At 36.0% G+C, this 15,094-nt stretch overlaps 1 protein-coding gene across 1 annotated transcript in view; it reads left to right on the top strand.

Annotated features, from left to right (window-relative positions):
* Positions 1–15,094, top strand: part of Tanc2 (tetratricopeptide repeat, ankyrin repeat and coiled-coil containing 2) — a 322,705-nt gene that overhangs the window by 37,313 nt on the left and 270,298 nt on the right. Inside the window, 1 exon segment of the mRNA XM_087909880.1 lies at positions 5,340–5,429. Coding sequence (XP_087766006.1) covers positions 5,363–5,429 — 67 coding nt within the window. The 5' untranslated portion in view covers positions 5,340–5,362.

Below are 15,094 nucleotides of genomic sequence, written 5' to 3'. Positions count from 1 at the left end.
CATTTTCCTGCAAAATTCAAGATATTGTTATTTTTTTCTATGTGTAGTACTCCATCGTGTAAATGTACCACATTTTCTTATCCATTCTTTGGTCGAGGGGCATTTAGGTTTTTTTCAGGTTTTGGCTATGACAAACAATGCTGCTATGAACATAGTTGAGCACATGACCTTGTGGCACGATTGAACATCCTTTGGATTTATACCCAAAAGTGGTATTACTGGGTCTTGAGGAAGGTTGTTTCCTAATTTTCTGAGAAGTCACCACACTGACATCCAGAGGGGCTGTACCAGCTTGCATTTCCACCGGCAATGCAGAAGTGTTCCCTTTACCCCACATCCTCTCCAGAATAAGTTGTCTTCGGTGTTTTTGATCTTGGCCATTCTTACAGGTATAAGATGAAATCTCAGAGTTGTTTTGATTTACATTTCTCTGATGATTAAGGATGCTGAACATTTCCTTAAGTTTCTTTCAGCCATTTTAGATTCCTCTGTTGAGAGTTCTCTGTTTAGATCTGTACTCCATTTTTTATTGGATTATTTGTTCTTTTGATATCAATTTCTTGAGTTTTTGTATATTTTAGAGATCAGACCTATGTCTGATGTGGGGTTAGTGAAAATCTTTTCCCATTCTATAGGCTGTCGTTTTGTCTTGTTGACCATGTCTTTTGCTTTACAGAAGCTTTTTAGTTTCAGGAGGTCCCATTTATTAATTATTTCTCTCAGTGTCTGTGCTGTTGGGGTTATATTTAGGAAGTGGTCTCCTGTGCCAATGCATTCAAGTGTACTTCCCACTTTCTCTTTTATAAGGTTCAGTGTGGCTGTCTTTAGTTTGATTCATTTGGACTTGAGTTTTGTGCATGGTGATATATATGGGTATATTTTCATTCTTCTATATGTTGATATGCAGTTATGCCAGCACTATTTGTTAAATATGCTTTCCTTTTTCCATTTGATATTTTTTGCTTCTTTGTCAAAAATCAGGTGTTCGAAGGAGTGTGGATTAATATTCGTGTCTGCTATTCAGTTCCATTGGTCCTCCTGTCTGTTTTTATGCCAATACCAGGCTGTTTTTAGTACTGTAGCTCGGTAGTAGAGTTTGAAGTCAGGGATTGTGATACCTCCAGAAGTTCTTTTATTGTACAGGATTGTTTTGGCTCTCCTGGGTTTTTTGCTTTTTCTGTATGAAGTTGAGTTCTGTTCTTTCGAGGTCTGTGAAGAATTTTCCTGGGATTTTGATGGGCATTGCATTGAATCTGTAGATTGCTTTTGACAAAATTGCCGTTTTTACTATGTTAATTCTGCCTACCCAAGAGCATGGGAGATCTTTCCACTTTCTGGTGTCTTCCTCAATTTCTTTCTTCAAAGATTTAAAGTTTTTGTCATACAAGTCTTGTACTTGTTTGGTTAGAGTTACTCCAAGATATTTTATGCTATTTGTGGCTATTGTGAAGGGTGTTGTTTCTCTGATTTCTTCCCCATCCCTTTTATCATCTGTGTACAGGAGGGCTATGGATTTTTTTTTGAGTTAATTTTGTATCCTGCTACATTACTGAAAGTGTTTATATGAGTTGTAGAAGTTCCTTGGTAGAATTTTTGGGATTGCTTATGTAAACTATCATATCATCTGCAAACAGTGAGAGTTTGACTTCTTCTCTTCCGATCTGTATCCCCTTGATCTCCTTTTGGTGTCTCATAGCTCTAGCTGGGACCTCAAGAACTATATGGAATATGTATGGAGAGAGTTAGCAACCTTATCTTGTTCCTGATTTCAGTGGAATCGCTGGGAGTTTCTCTCCATTTAGTTTGATGTTGGCTGTTGGCTTGCTGTATATTGCCTTTATTATATTTAGATATGTTTCTTGTATCCCTGCTCTCTCCAAGACCTTTATCATGAAGGAATATTGTATTTTGTCGAAAGCTTTTTTGGCATCTAATGAGATAATCATGTGGTTTTTATTTTTCAGTTTGTTTATGTGGTGGATTCTGTTGACAGATTTTCGTATGTTGAACCATTCCTGCATTTCTCGGATGAAGTCTACTTGATCATGGTGGATGATGGTTCTGATGTGTTCTTGGACTCGTTTTGCTAGTATTTTATTTAGTATTTTTGCATCAATGTTCATGAGTGAGATTGGTTTGTAATTCTCCTTCTTAGTAATGTCTTTTTGTGGTTTGGGTATCAGGGTAATTGTAGCCTCATAAAAAGAGTTTGGCAATGTTCTTTCTGTTTCTGTTGTGTGGAATAATTTGAGGAGTATTGGTATTAGTGCTTGTTTGAAAGTCTTGTAGAGCTGAAACCATCTGGTTCTAGGCTTTTTTTTTTTTGGTTTGGAGACTTGATGACTGTTTCTATTTCTTCAGCAGTTATAGGTCTGTTAATTTGCTTATCTGGTCTTGATTTAATTTAATTGATATTATCTAGAAAGTTGTCCATTTCCTTTAAGTTTTCCAATGTTGTGGAGTACAGGTTTTCAAAATATGATCTGATGATTCTCTGTATATCCCCTGTTTCTGTTGTTATGTCCCCCTTTTCATTTCTGATTTTGTTAATTTGGATATTCTCTCTCTGCCTTTTGGTTAGTTTGGATAAAGGTTTGTCTATTTTGTTGATTTTTCTGGAAGAACCAACTCTTTGTCTCATTGATTCTTTGTATTGTTTTCTTTGTTTCTATTCTGTTGATTTCAGCTCTCAATTTGATTATTTTCTGCCCTTTAGTTCTCTTAGGTGAGTTTGCTTTTTTTTTCTAAAGTTTTCAAATGTTCTGTTAATTCACTAGTGTGGGATTTTTTTTCAGCTTCTTTATGTAGGCATTTTGTGCTATGAACTTTCCTCTTAATACTACTTTCATTGTGTCCCATAAATTTGGGTATGTTGTGTGATCATTTTCATTGAATTTTAGGAAGACTTTAATTTCTCCCTTGACCCATTGATGATTCAGGTGAGCATTGTTTAATTTCCATGTGTTTGTGGGTTTTCTGGAATTAGTATTGCTGTTGACTTCTAGTTTTAAACCATGGTGATCTGATAAGGTACATTGGGTTATTCCATTATTTTTCTTTTATTTGTTGAGGTTTGTTTTGTTTTTGAGTATGTGGTCAATTTTAGAGATGGTTCCATGAGGTGCTGAGAAGAAAGTATATTCTTTTTTGTTTGGATGGAATATTCTGTAGATGTTTGTTAAGAGGTTTGAGTCATAACCTCTGTTAGTTCCCTTATTTCTCTATTCTTTTTTTGTCTGACTGACCTGTCCAGTGGTGAGATGGGAGTGTTGAAGTCTCCCACTATTAGTGTGTGTGGTTTAATGTATGATTTAAGCTTTAGAAGTGTTTCTTTTACATATGAGGGTGCCCTTGTATTTGGGGCATTGATGTTCCGTATTGAGATTTCCTCTTCATGGACTAATATGTAATGACCTTCTTTGTCTCTTTTGATTGATTTTTAGCTTTAAGTCTATTTTGTTAGATATTAGGATAGCTACACCTGCTTGTTTCTTAGGCCCATTTGATTGGTATATTTTTTCCCCAACCTTTTACTCTGAGACGATGTCTTTCTTTGAGGTTGAGATGTGATTCTTGTATGCAGAAAAAGGATGGATTTTGTTTTTGTATCCAATCTGTTAGCCTGTGCCTTTTTATAGGTGAGTTGAGTCCATTTATATTAAGAGATATTAATGACCAGTGGTTGCTATCTCCTGTTAATTTAGTTTTCATTGTTGGTGATGTTAATTTGTGCATTTCCCACTTCTTTGGGACTTGTTGCTATGAGGCCATCAATTGTCTGTGTTTTTGTTGGAGTAGTCAACTTCCTTGGGTTGGAGTTTTCCTTCTAGTATTTTATGTAGGGCTGGGTTTGTGGCTAGGTATTGGTTAAATCTAGTTTTGTCATGAAATATCTTGTTTTGTCCATCTATGGTGATTGAAAGTTTTGCTGGGTATAGTAGTCTGTGCTGGCTTCCGTTGTCTCTTAATGTCTGCATAATTCTTGACCACGACCTTCTGGCTTTCATTGTCTCCAAGGAGAAGTCAGGTGTAATTCTGATAGGTCTACCTTTATATGTTACTTGGCCTTTTTCTTTTGCCGTTCTTAATATCCTTTTTTTACTCTGTATGTTTAGTATTTTGATTATTATGTGGCCAGGGGTCTTTTTTTTTTTTTTTTAAAAATCCAGTCTATTTGGTGTTCTGTAAGCTTCTTGTGTCTTCATAGACAGATCTTTCTTTAGGTTGGGAAAATTTTCTTCTATTATTTTGTTAAATATATTTTCTGTGCTTTTTAGTTGAACTTCTCCTTCTCTATCTATTATTCTTAGATTTGACCTGTTCATGGGGTAAGCTTTTGGTAGATTTAATGTTTTCTTTAACTGTTGAGTCTATTTCCTCTATTGTATCCTCATTGCTTGAGATTCTTTCTTCCATCTCTTGTATTTTGCTGTTCATGCTTGCGTTTGTAGTTCCTGTTCATTTTCTCATGATTTCTGTTCCTAATATTCCCTCGACTGGGAATTGAACTCAGCCTAGAAGAACAGCCAGTGGTCTTAACTGCTGAGCCATCATAATAATATCCAATTTATGGCACCACAAGGCACCTTGCTGGCCTGTGTTTTCTCCTCCCTATCCAGTGTGTGAGTCTTCTTGTGCTTTGTCTTAATTGCACTGTGCAGACGTGTCAATGGGGAATATGTAGTTCTGTAAAATTTTTTTTTTTGTGTGTGTGTGTGTGTGTGTTGGGGAAGGAAGTATGGGGAGGGGGGAGACAGGGAAATTGTTCCAGAATTGGAGAGTCGAATGAAATGTAGGATGTATTTATAACTACCTAATTATTTCTGTGAATCTTTATTGCTGTTGTTACTAGAAAATTTGAGGATTCTACTCATGGTTGCCATAAGATACTGGGGAAATTAGGGTCCCCTATTGAGCTTCTTAGTCTCATTAATAAAAAAATTTAAGACTGCACTCAAACAGAAGCATGGGGATAGCTTTATTAGAGTTTAAAAGAAAGCTTCCAGGAGAGGCAAACTGTAAATCTTGGGAACTTCCTGGAGGAGGAGAATGGAGAAGAAAGAGGGGGAAAGCCTTGTAGTTTGAGTCAAACTAGTGTGGAACCAAACGGTGGACAACTAGCTACATGGCGAAGAAGGGAGCTTTGAGAAAGAGTGAAGCCCAAAGTAGCAGAAAAAGCACAATTATGTTCTGGCTGGCATTGGAAAGAGAGATAGAAAGAAGAAAAAGGTGTAGCTATATACACAGTTAATTGTTGATATGCTTTTAACATTAAACTTACAAGTATTTTGAATGGAAAAATGTCTTGTTAAACTTATTTCCCATTTTTTCTTTTATAGTTTTATATTAAAAGAGCACAATCATGTTTCGGAATAGTCTCAAGATGCTTCTTACTGGTGGGAAATCGAGTCGGAAAAACAGGTCAAGTGGTGAGTGACTACCGTACACTTACTGTGTGATAGTTTAAAAGTACAGACTGTCTTAGGGATCTGAACTATTGCCACCATACTTCAAGATTTTATAAGTAGTTTATTAAATTTGGAATATAAGGTTTACATTCTTTTTTCTTTTTCTTCTTTTTGGGGGGGCTTTGGAGGCAGGGCTGGATTTCTCTGTAGCTTTGGTGCCTGTCCTGGAACTTGCTCTGTAGACCAGGCTGGCCTCGAACTCTTAGAGATTCACCTGTCTGTGCCTACCAAGTGCTGGGATTAAAGGTGTGTGCCACCACCACCCTTTAATTTACATTTTTATATACTGCCATATTCTTTATTGGAAGGTAGGAACACTTGAATATTTATCAGCAACAGTGCTAAAGAAAAACTGTGAGGAAAAAGTACTTTTAGTTTATGAGAGAATAATATTTCTGAACATTTGTTTATTAAAACTCTAGACCTATGTTTATTTTTAAAATTAATATAAGAGTTTATTATAGTAATAGGTACTCTTAGTGGAAGAAACCATGAAAATTAGGACTGTTCCGATAGATTTATATATTGAGATATAATTGTAGGTGCCATGGTACACCCATATAATTCCAGCATTCTGGAGGCTGAAGCAGCAGGCTCATGAGTTTAAGACTGGTCAGTCTTAACTACGTAGGGAGTTCTAGCCCAGCACTGGCTACAGAGTAAGATACAGTTTCAAAAAGAACTGAATGTTTTTATAAGTGCTAAAGTTTATGAAGGGTTTTGTTGTTGTTGTAGTTTTATGTATATTTGCTTTTATTTTTAAAGAATAGGATAATTTGGGATTTTAGGTAAAAGAAAACTTCTGGGAGATGATATTGAACATAAATGTACTGGGTATGTTATTGAAGGGTGATAGCCTTTTTGCATTTTATAATGTTTTCAACCATTTCTCTTTAGTTTATAAATTTACATTTTTAGTTTATTCATTATTACTCATTTCAAATGTTGTAATTTGTATTGCGACTTTTTGAATCTTCAGATAGTTACATTTACTAATTTCCAAATATTTTTTGGTTTCCTGGTTATTCTTATTTTGACAGAAACTACTACATTAACTAAAGGAAAAAATTTCTCACTTTACTGACGTCGGTAGTTGTGGCCACAGTTCATTTTAGCTCTTTGGTAGACACTGGCTGGATATTTTCCATTCAGCTAAAGTAATGCTACCTTGAGTAAGCACAGAACCCATAGGTTTTGGTCCCACAAGATGCCTTCCATTTTTGCTGCCATTTGTCAATGGTGGATTCCTAGTTTACCCTTATATCTGATTGTTTATCTACTGGAGATTCCTAGAACTTCTCCTCAGGTCTATTTGCTAGAACAGCTCATAGAACTCAGAAAACGAGTTATTTAAAAGATGACTGGTTTGTTGCGAGAGAGTATAGCCTTGTAAACAGTTCATTGGAAGAGGTGGGTAGAGTGGAAGACCGGGAACAGTCTTGAAATCCTTTTGAAATTTGCCACCTCCCAACACTTCCATGTGTTTACCAACCCCAAAGTCTTTGAACCTGGGCATTTGGGATTTTATGAAGTTTTCATTATGTATATATGATTGATTCAGTTCAACTCCTCTGCCAAGAAATCAAAGGCCAAGGCTGAGTAGATCCTTCTAATCACATAATTTCCTGGCATCAAGCTCTCATTTAGGCTGTCCAAGAGCCAGCAGCTACTAGTAATCCCCTTACAAGCAAATAAAACTTAAACACTTTGAAAATTCTAGAGGTTTTTAGAACTAAGTACCAGGAAAAAGGACAGAGATCAAACATATATTTGTATGATACCTCATATTACTGTTGAATTCTAGACTAATTATATTGTTATCTGATAGTCTTTTCTGTATTATTTAATAGTTTTGCTATTTAGTGAGATTTGTTTTTTAATTCACATGATAAATTTTGGTGAATGTTCTGTATATACCAAAGTAATGTAGGTTCTGTATGTAGTGTAGATCAGTTTTGTTGGTGATAGTCCTCAAATATTTTATAGCCTTAGGTATTATCAATTGAGAAAGAAGTGGTAAAACACTATTCTGTGATTATGGATTTATTCATTTCTCCTAGTTCCTGACAGTTTTTGTTTTGTATTTTGAAGCTGTCTTGTTGGATAAATTCAAATTTTGATTGTTGTATCTTCCTTCACCATTATGGAACGTCTCTATTTCTAGAAGTTCATGTTGAAAGTTAGCCTTGTTTTGTATTAAAACATCTTGATCAGTGTTTGCAATATGTGATTTATTTCGTTCACTTACTTTGAATACTACTATATGATTGTTATTTATAGCTAGTGATGGATTGAATACTACTATATGATTGTTATTTATGGATAGTGACTGATTGAACACTACTATATGATTGTTATTTATAGATAGTGACTGATTGAATACTACTATATGATTGTTATTTATAGATAGTGACTGACTTTTCATTCATTCCAGAAAGGTTTTTGTTTTCTGTTTGTGTTAAGAAAACACAATAGCACTGGGTGGTGGTGGTGTACGCCTTTAATCCCAGCACTTGGGAGGCAGAGACAGGCAGATCTCTGTGAGTTCCATGTCAGCCTGGTCTACAAGAGCTAGTTTCAGGACAGCTAGGGCTGTTACACAGAGAAACCCTGCCTCCGTGGTGGGGGTTGGGGGAGGATGAAAACACATTAGTCCACATTAATTCAATCAGGAATATATCGGGTTTTAAATATAAGACGCTGCTTTGTTTTTCTACATGTCCTTTCTGTTCTGTGCTCTTTTGTTTTTATTTCTTTTTCCTTGTTGTCTTTTGAATTGACCAAAACACCATTTTATTTTTATTTCCCTTAGTACCTTGAAATTAATGCTCTCTTGTAATTTTAAAGATTCAAATATCAATCCTTAGTTTATCAAAAATTTATATTAATTGGTACTTTGGCCCCTTTCTTGGACAATGTAAGAGCCTTCAGTTTTTGTTATTTATTTCGAGTTCTCTAAGACATTTTTATTGTATTGTTGCTATAGTGAAATACTTGAGCGAAACATCTTCAGAAAGGAAGACATTTTTCTGATTTATGGTCTAAGGGAATACAATGAAGGCATGGCAGTGGGAGCAACTCATTACTGGTGGTGATAGCACGAGGCTGCTGCTCCATCTTTAAATAGCCACCAGGTTAGAAAGCAGAGAGAGCCAGACAAGTTTTGTAGGTTAGCTAGTAGCATTCTCACCCCTCTTCTCCCCACTCCCTTCTGGGGATCTAACTAAGGGCTTTGTGCATAGTAAGTAAGCATGAGCATTCTACCACTCTACACTTTGCTTCTACTTTGAAAGTCGTTTTCTCTGGGTCTCAAACTAGATGGGAAATTCTTTTTTCATTAAGCACTGAAATAGTTTTTATTGTCTTACTGAATTATATTGTCTCTGAAGAAACAGAAATTCTCATTATTTGTCCCCAGGCACTAAAATTTTATTATTATTATTTTTTACTTTGTCCATCAGTGTTAGACATGGTATGCTTAGACTTATAATTTTCTTTTTCTTACCTTACTTGATTTTTGTGAGTTTTTTGTGTCTGTGTAGATCTCTCCAATTGTAGAAAATCTTGTAGAATGATTGAGTGAATAGGGAGGCCTTCATATTCTTGTATCCTGTTTGTAACATAAGAAGTGCTTAGTAGTGTGTGTTTTGTGAGTGAATAACATTTTAAGGAAAATAACTACGTTATCAGCGTGTATAAACTATAGTTGGTTCACAGTGGCACACAACTGTAACCACAGCTATTCAGAAGGCTGAGGCAGGGGAAACTTTTTAGCTCAGTAGTTAGCGACTAGCCTAGGCAGCTTATCAAGATATGCCTAGAAAGAAAGACAGCAAAGGATCATGGTAATCTCACTGTTTAGAGAAGATGAGAAGGCTAAAGTTGTAATCCTAGGAATGCAGAGGACAATTAAGAAGTGGCCTGGATAGTGTGCTTACTGCAGTGGTTGGGAAGTGACAGGACTAGTGGAAATTGTTTGTTGTGGAGTTTCTGGCTGGAGACTGGCTGTCTTCTGCATTGCATTGTTTCAGGCCCATGTAATATTCACAATGACCATTATTCAGTGATTGCTGTCTAGAAACATGCATTATTTTTTTTAACCAGTGTAATCATTTTCATTTTCTGGCCTCATTTTAAATTTATCCTTATTATAACATTAGGATTATTTTTCCTTAGGACTCTAAAACAGTTTGATACTGTAAGTTATTTTGGTGGCACACTGTAATATTTTAGTCCAAAGATTTTTTTAACTGTCTGCTTTTATAGTTTGTTAATTACAGTTTGCAGTTTCCATCTTTGCTGATGGAGAAGGAAGACAGAGGAAACTCTATAAGAGTTTACACTATCAACACAAGCCTTTTTGTGACCCATTTTAAAAAACAATTGAAAGTAAATGAATTTCCGTCCATAGTAGTTTCTCCCTGTCCTCAAATTTTATAAGGTGCATGAGAGTGGCACAGTAATTGGTGCGGGAGAATTATCTGTATTCTGTCAATCGTGTATTTTAATAAAATGCTGATTGGCCAGGCAGGAAGTATAGATGGGTCAACCAGACAGGAAGTAGAGGTGGGGCAATGAGAACAGGAATAGTCTGGGAAGCAGGAAGCTCCCTCTGCCATTCCTGCCCAGATCACCAAAGAAGAAACATGTGAGTTGCCCAGCTAGGAAAGGTACTGAGCCGTGTGGCTAACGTAGATAAGGATAATGGGGTAATATGTGTTATAAGAGCTAATAAGTAACCTGACCAATCAGTTTATAACCTAATGTAGACTTTGTGTGATTTTCTTTGGGACTTGCCGGCTGTGGGATACTGGGCGGGATAGAAACCCCAACAAGCTGGCCCTTATGTTACAGGTAATTTTTTAGTGCTGATTGGAGTTCTTTGATAAAGCTTTCATAAGTGATTAATTCAAGCTTATGTATTATATTTATTTTTAAGGATTAAATGAATTCTCTTGTAGCTACCTGGTCTCAGACTTGTACCATCACTCCTGCCTCAGTCTCCCAAGTGTTACAGTTACATAAAGATATACATCACCAAATTCAGCATCTGCTTTTTAAAAATATTTCAGGATTAAGTTTTATTAGCATAAAGCATAATCCCTGTTAAAATCCAGTTTATTAACTGTGACCCTAGGCAAGTTACTTTAAAACCAAAACTATTTTGTCAGTTGTAGATGGTCACACTGTTTACTGTGTCATCATTTCCTGCAGTGAGTGACTGCAGTTTTTAGAGGATTGTTCTGTGTAGCTCCTCAGCCAGAAGCAGGTACCTGTGCCTGCTTCCCCTCACTAGGGCTATAATGCATTTGTCCTGGCACTAAGGCAGAGAAAGCTTTCTGATGAGAGGTCAGTGTGCTCCATCCCTCTAGTCACTTTAAAAATAAGAAGACTTGCCTGACCCCAGACATTTTTTCCCTATTCTGCTTTGGCCCATATTTCAAAGCAGGATGACAGTTTTTAGAATCAGCAAGCATGGCTTGCTAAATGTTCCTTGGTTAAAAGCAGATTTTTGAAAAAGATTAAGTTGAGCCACTTGAACTGATGTAATTGGGCGTTGTTGCCACTGATCAGTTACTTAAAAAACCTAAGTATAAGCCCAGTATAGTGCCATATTCTTTCAATCCCAGCACTCTAAGGTCGAAGCAGATAGATTTTTGTAAGTTTGAGGCCAGTCTTTTCTACCTAGTGAGTTTCAGGACAGCTAGAAACAGAAACAAAGAACAAATCCAAGTATATATCAGATATACTATTTACAATTCTATATTAATAAATTTAAGAGTATACAATGAATAAAATTACTTAAGGAATAGATTTTGGTTTCTCGTGTTAAGAAGAGATTTAAGTAACAAGTTAAACATTTAATTTTGTTTTTATGGTATATTTTATGCCACATTTTGATAGTGATTTTACTAAGTTAAATAATAGTTCAAATACTATAAAGTTTCACTTGAATATATTAATTTTTTGTTAAAAAATTTAAATATTTTAGGGTTAAAAAGCTTCCTTTCAATGTGGGTTAACCCTAAATTTGCCATCCTCTTGCTTCAGTTTCCTGAGTTCTGGAATTATAGACGTATGGCACCATTCCCGATTCGAATTAAACACAAAACAAAAAGAAACTTTGATTCTAGGTTTGTGCTTCTGTAAATCTGTGGTACCATTCTATGGTTGCCATGCGTAATCAAATATATATTCATGCTTATTCATTCTCATATTCCCTTTCCTTTCTTCTATGGTTTTAAAGACAGCGTTCATACTGTCAGTCTTCCTGTTACCTTCTCTCAAGTGCTATGATATTAAGTGTGCAGTTCCATGATTGTTGCTACCTTATTTATAGGAAGTTTAGTAAAAATCTATATATGTCCTCCATTTATGAACTCATAATTAACATAATATTGATGGTAAAACCAAGAAGTGGGTAAGATGCAGAAAGGAAAAGAAACTGACTTTAAACATTTTGAAACTTTATTTCAGTGTATCCATTGCTGGCTTGAGCTCACTGTGTAGTCCAGACTGATCTTGAAATTGTAGAGATTCTCCTGCCTCAGTTTCCGGAGTACTGAGATTACAGGTATGCCCCCACCACACTAGGCTTTGTTTTACATTTCATGTGCAGCAATCATAGACTCCTTGTCTTCCAATATTCCTAGATTACACTTTTATAAATAGACATTTTTAGTTTCATGATTACTTTAAAGAAAACCAGAAACAAAGAAAAATATTCTAACTTAAAAACAGGTCCCATATTTATCCTCACCCTGTTTCTGTCTATTGCTTTTCTTTTGAATTTATTTGACTCCCTAAATAAAATAGGCTAACATACTTTTCCCCAGATTTAGAGGATTCTGACCTAGAGTAATTTTTTTTTGTGAGTCTTTGCAATCTATCTTGCTATAAAAATTCTGATTTAGTGTGTATACACACACATACATCCATGGGGGCCAGAGGAGAATGCTAGGGATGTTAGATATCCTCCTTTATCTCTTATTTTTCGTATTCCCTTAAGTCTCAGTCTGTCATTGATCCTGGAGTTCTCTGTTATTGCTAGGCTGACTAGTTAACAAACTCTGGAGATCTTGTCTTAGTGAATAAGGTGGAGAGCATTAGAGGAAGGCCTTAGGCCTCCACACTCACTCTCACATCTGTGCATGTACACTCCCATACACATGTGCCACCCCCAAACAAATACACGTGTGTATGCAAACATATCAATATCACACACACATGGGGTTGGGGGGAAGAGGGAGAGGGAGGGAAGGATACAGGGAGGGAGAGAGATCTGTGAGTACATGGAAGCCACCATAGAAGAAGACAGCTACTGAGAAGTAGTTAGAGCTAGCATGTATATATACAAGGTTGGAGGGAGAAGAATAAACTGGTGATAAGACTAAGAGGTTTGGGCTAGGGCGGTTAATCCTGTTAATGGTGGGGAAGAAGTGGGAAGGTAAGGATTAATTTAATGGGCTTCTTTTCATTGCAGTTCCCCATCTCTGGTGATAAGAATGTTACTTTTATCTTTGCATATAGAAGGCACCTTTCATACTGAAATTTTCTCTCCTTTTTGGAAGGAAAATGAAGGAGTACCCTTCTGTATCTGCTGTTTTCAAAGTTCCTTAACTCAAAATACTCTTAATGACAAAGTAACATTTTGGGCATAGCAATTCTATGATTCAGACTTACCATGAAAATGTTAGTTAATATAGTCTGTATAGTTTGTGAAATAATAGTGGTTAAAATATTTGGTAAATATAGCATTTTTCTATGAAAGTTTTTTTTGCTGTTTTTATGTAAATATATAGTATTAAAATATCCTTAATATGAAGATTTAAACTTGGAAAAATACTTTTGTTCCTCTTGTCATATAGCTGATACAGATTCAGCAAATGTTATTTATTTGTTTTTATTGTGGTTTTTGACATCCAGTTCAGGACCACCTATATGCTAGGCAAGCACTGCACCACTGAGCTATATACTTATCCTTTTCCTACTTTCTTTCTGAAACAGGGAATGCTGCTTTGTTGTTCAGACTGGTCTTGAACTTCTCTGTTGCCCTGGCAGACCTTGTATTTAATCCTTCTGCTTCAACTTTCCAAGTAACTCTGGTTATAGGCTTGACCTAATGGGCCCAGATAGCACACATTGATTAAATATTTACTATGAATGATGTTAAATTCTTTAATCAAAATTGCACATAGTTATTATATTAAATAGTTGTATTAGCTTGAAATATGTATGCACATGTGGAAATTTTGAGATGATTTCCTTATTTGCTCGATACAGATTTTAATTGGAAGAACTTGTATTTTTGATTAGGAAAGACTGTAGTAAGCAAAATTTATAGTTATTGTAAGATTGCTTAGGAAGTAGTCAGTGGCAAAGGATTTTACTAGGAATAGATACTTCTCATGTGAACTCTAGATTTAAAAAATAATAATGAAGTCCAGCATGGTTTTGCTTGCTTTTAATCCCAGAATTTGGGAGTCAGAGGCAGACAGATTTCTGAATTTGAGGCCAGCTTGAGCTAGATAGTGAGATTCAGGCCAGCCAGGGCTTCATAGTGAGATACTGTTTATAAAAAGGTGATGTGGAGTAGGGAGGCTGGAGAGATGACTGAGTGGTAAAGAGCACTGGTTGCTCTTCAAGAGGACACAGGTTCGAGTCCCAGCGCTCATATGGTGGCTCACGATTGTCTATAACTCCAGTTCTGGAGGGTCTGACACTATCTTCTGGCCTCTGGGCACCAGGCCTGCATGTAGTGCACAGTCGAATGTACAAGCAAAACACCCATATGTACACATAAAATAAAAATAACAAAAAGAAAAAGCCTTGAAAATAAAGGACTAAGTGAGTGAGTAGGATGGAAGAGAGATAAGAAAATGGAACGTAGAGGTGTTAGTATGATCAAAATACATGATGAACATGTCTGCAAGTATAAGGAATCCCAGTGTTCTGTATAATTTATGTATGCTACAGTAGTCTTTTTGTTAGAATTTTCTGTGATGGTAGATGCTTTTTCATAAATACACCATTCAGTGCTAGAATGGAAACAATTTAGAACTATCTCCAAATCTTGTTTAATAATTTTCTTAGTCTTTGGTGCTTACACTGTCTTTGGATTTGTGAGTTGTGCTCCTGGTTTGTGCCTACAAGCGGGGAACTTAAAATTTAACAGAGAAGAGAAGAGAGAGTTCTAAACCAATAGCAAGTTGAGAGGCAAGGCAGAGGGGGAGAATTCAAATTGAATTTGTTCTTTTCTCTCTGAATTTAGAGAATAATCTTAGGGCTTCACACATGCTAAAAAGTGCTCTGTATCTCAAAATTTTTTATTTATTTTTACTTTTTATTTTGAAACAAGCTATAATTAAGTAGTCCAGACTGACCTTGAACTCATTCTATAGTTCCAAGCCTGCCTTCTTTCTTGGTTTCCAGAAGAGCTAGAATTGAAGGATTGCACCATCAGACCTGGCTTATAAATTGAATTTTGAAGTCTGTATAGGACTTAGGGCCCCACGCAGAGGAAACAGCACTTGCTCTTAAATGGATGTAGGAAATTGTATGGTTCTCATGGTAGTTGTAGCAATCCTTGCTATTCCCAGAACTCAGGTGAGTTATATAATTGCTAA

The sequence above is a fragment of the Myodes glareolus genome, chromosome 9 (assembly GCF_982192425.1).
Source record: "Myodes glareolus chromosome 9, mMyoGla1.1, whole genome shotgun sequence".
Taxonomy (NCBI): Eukaryota; Metazoa; Chordata; class Mammalia; order Rodentia; family Cricetidae; genus Myodes; species Myodes glareolus.
The sequence above is the reverse complement of the archived record's forward strand: the minus strand, read 5'-3'. Positions and strand labels throughout refer to the sequence as shown.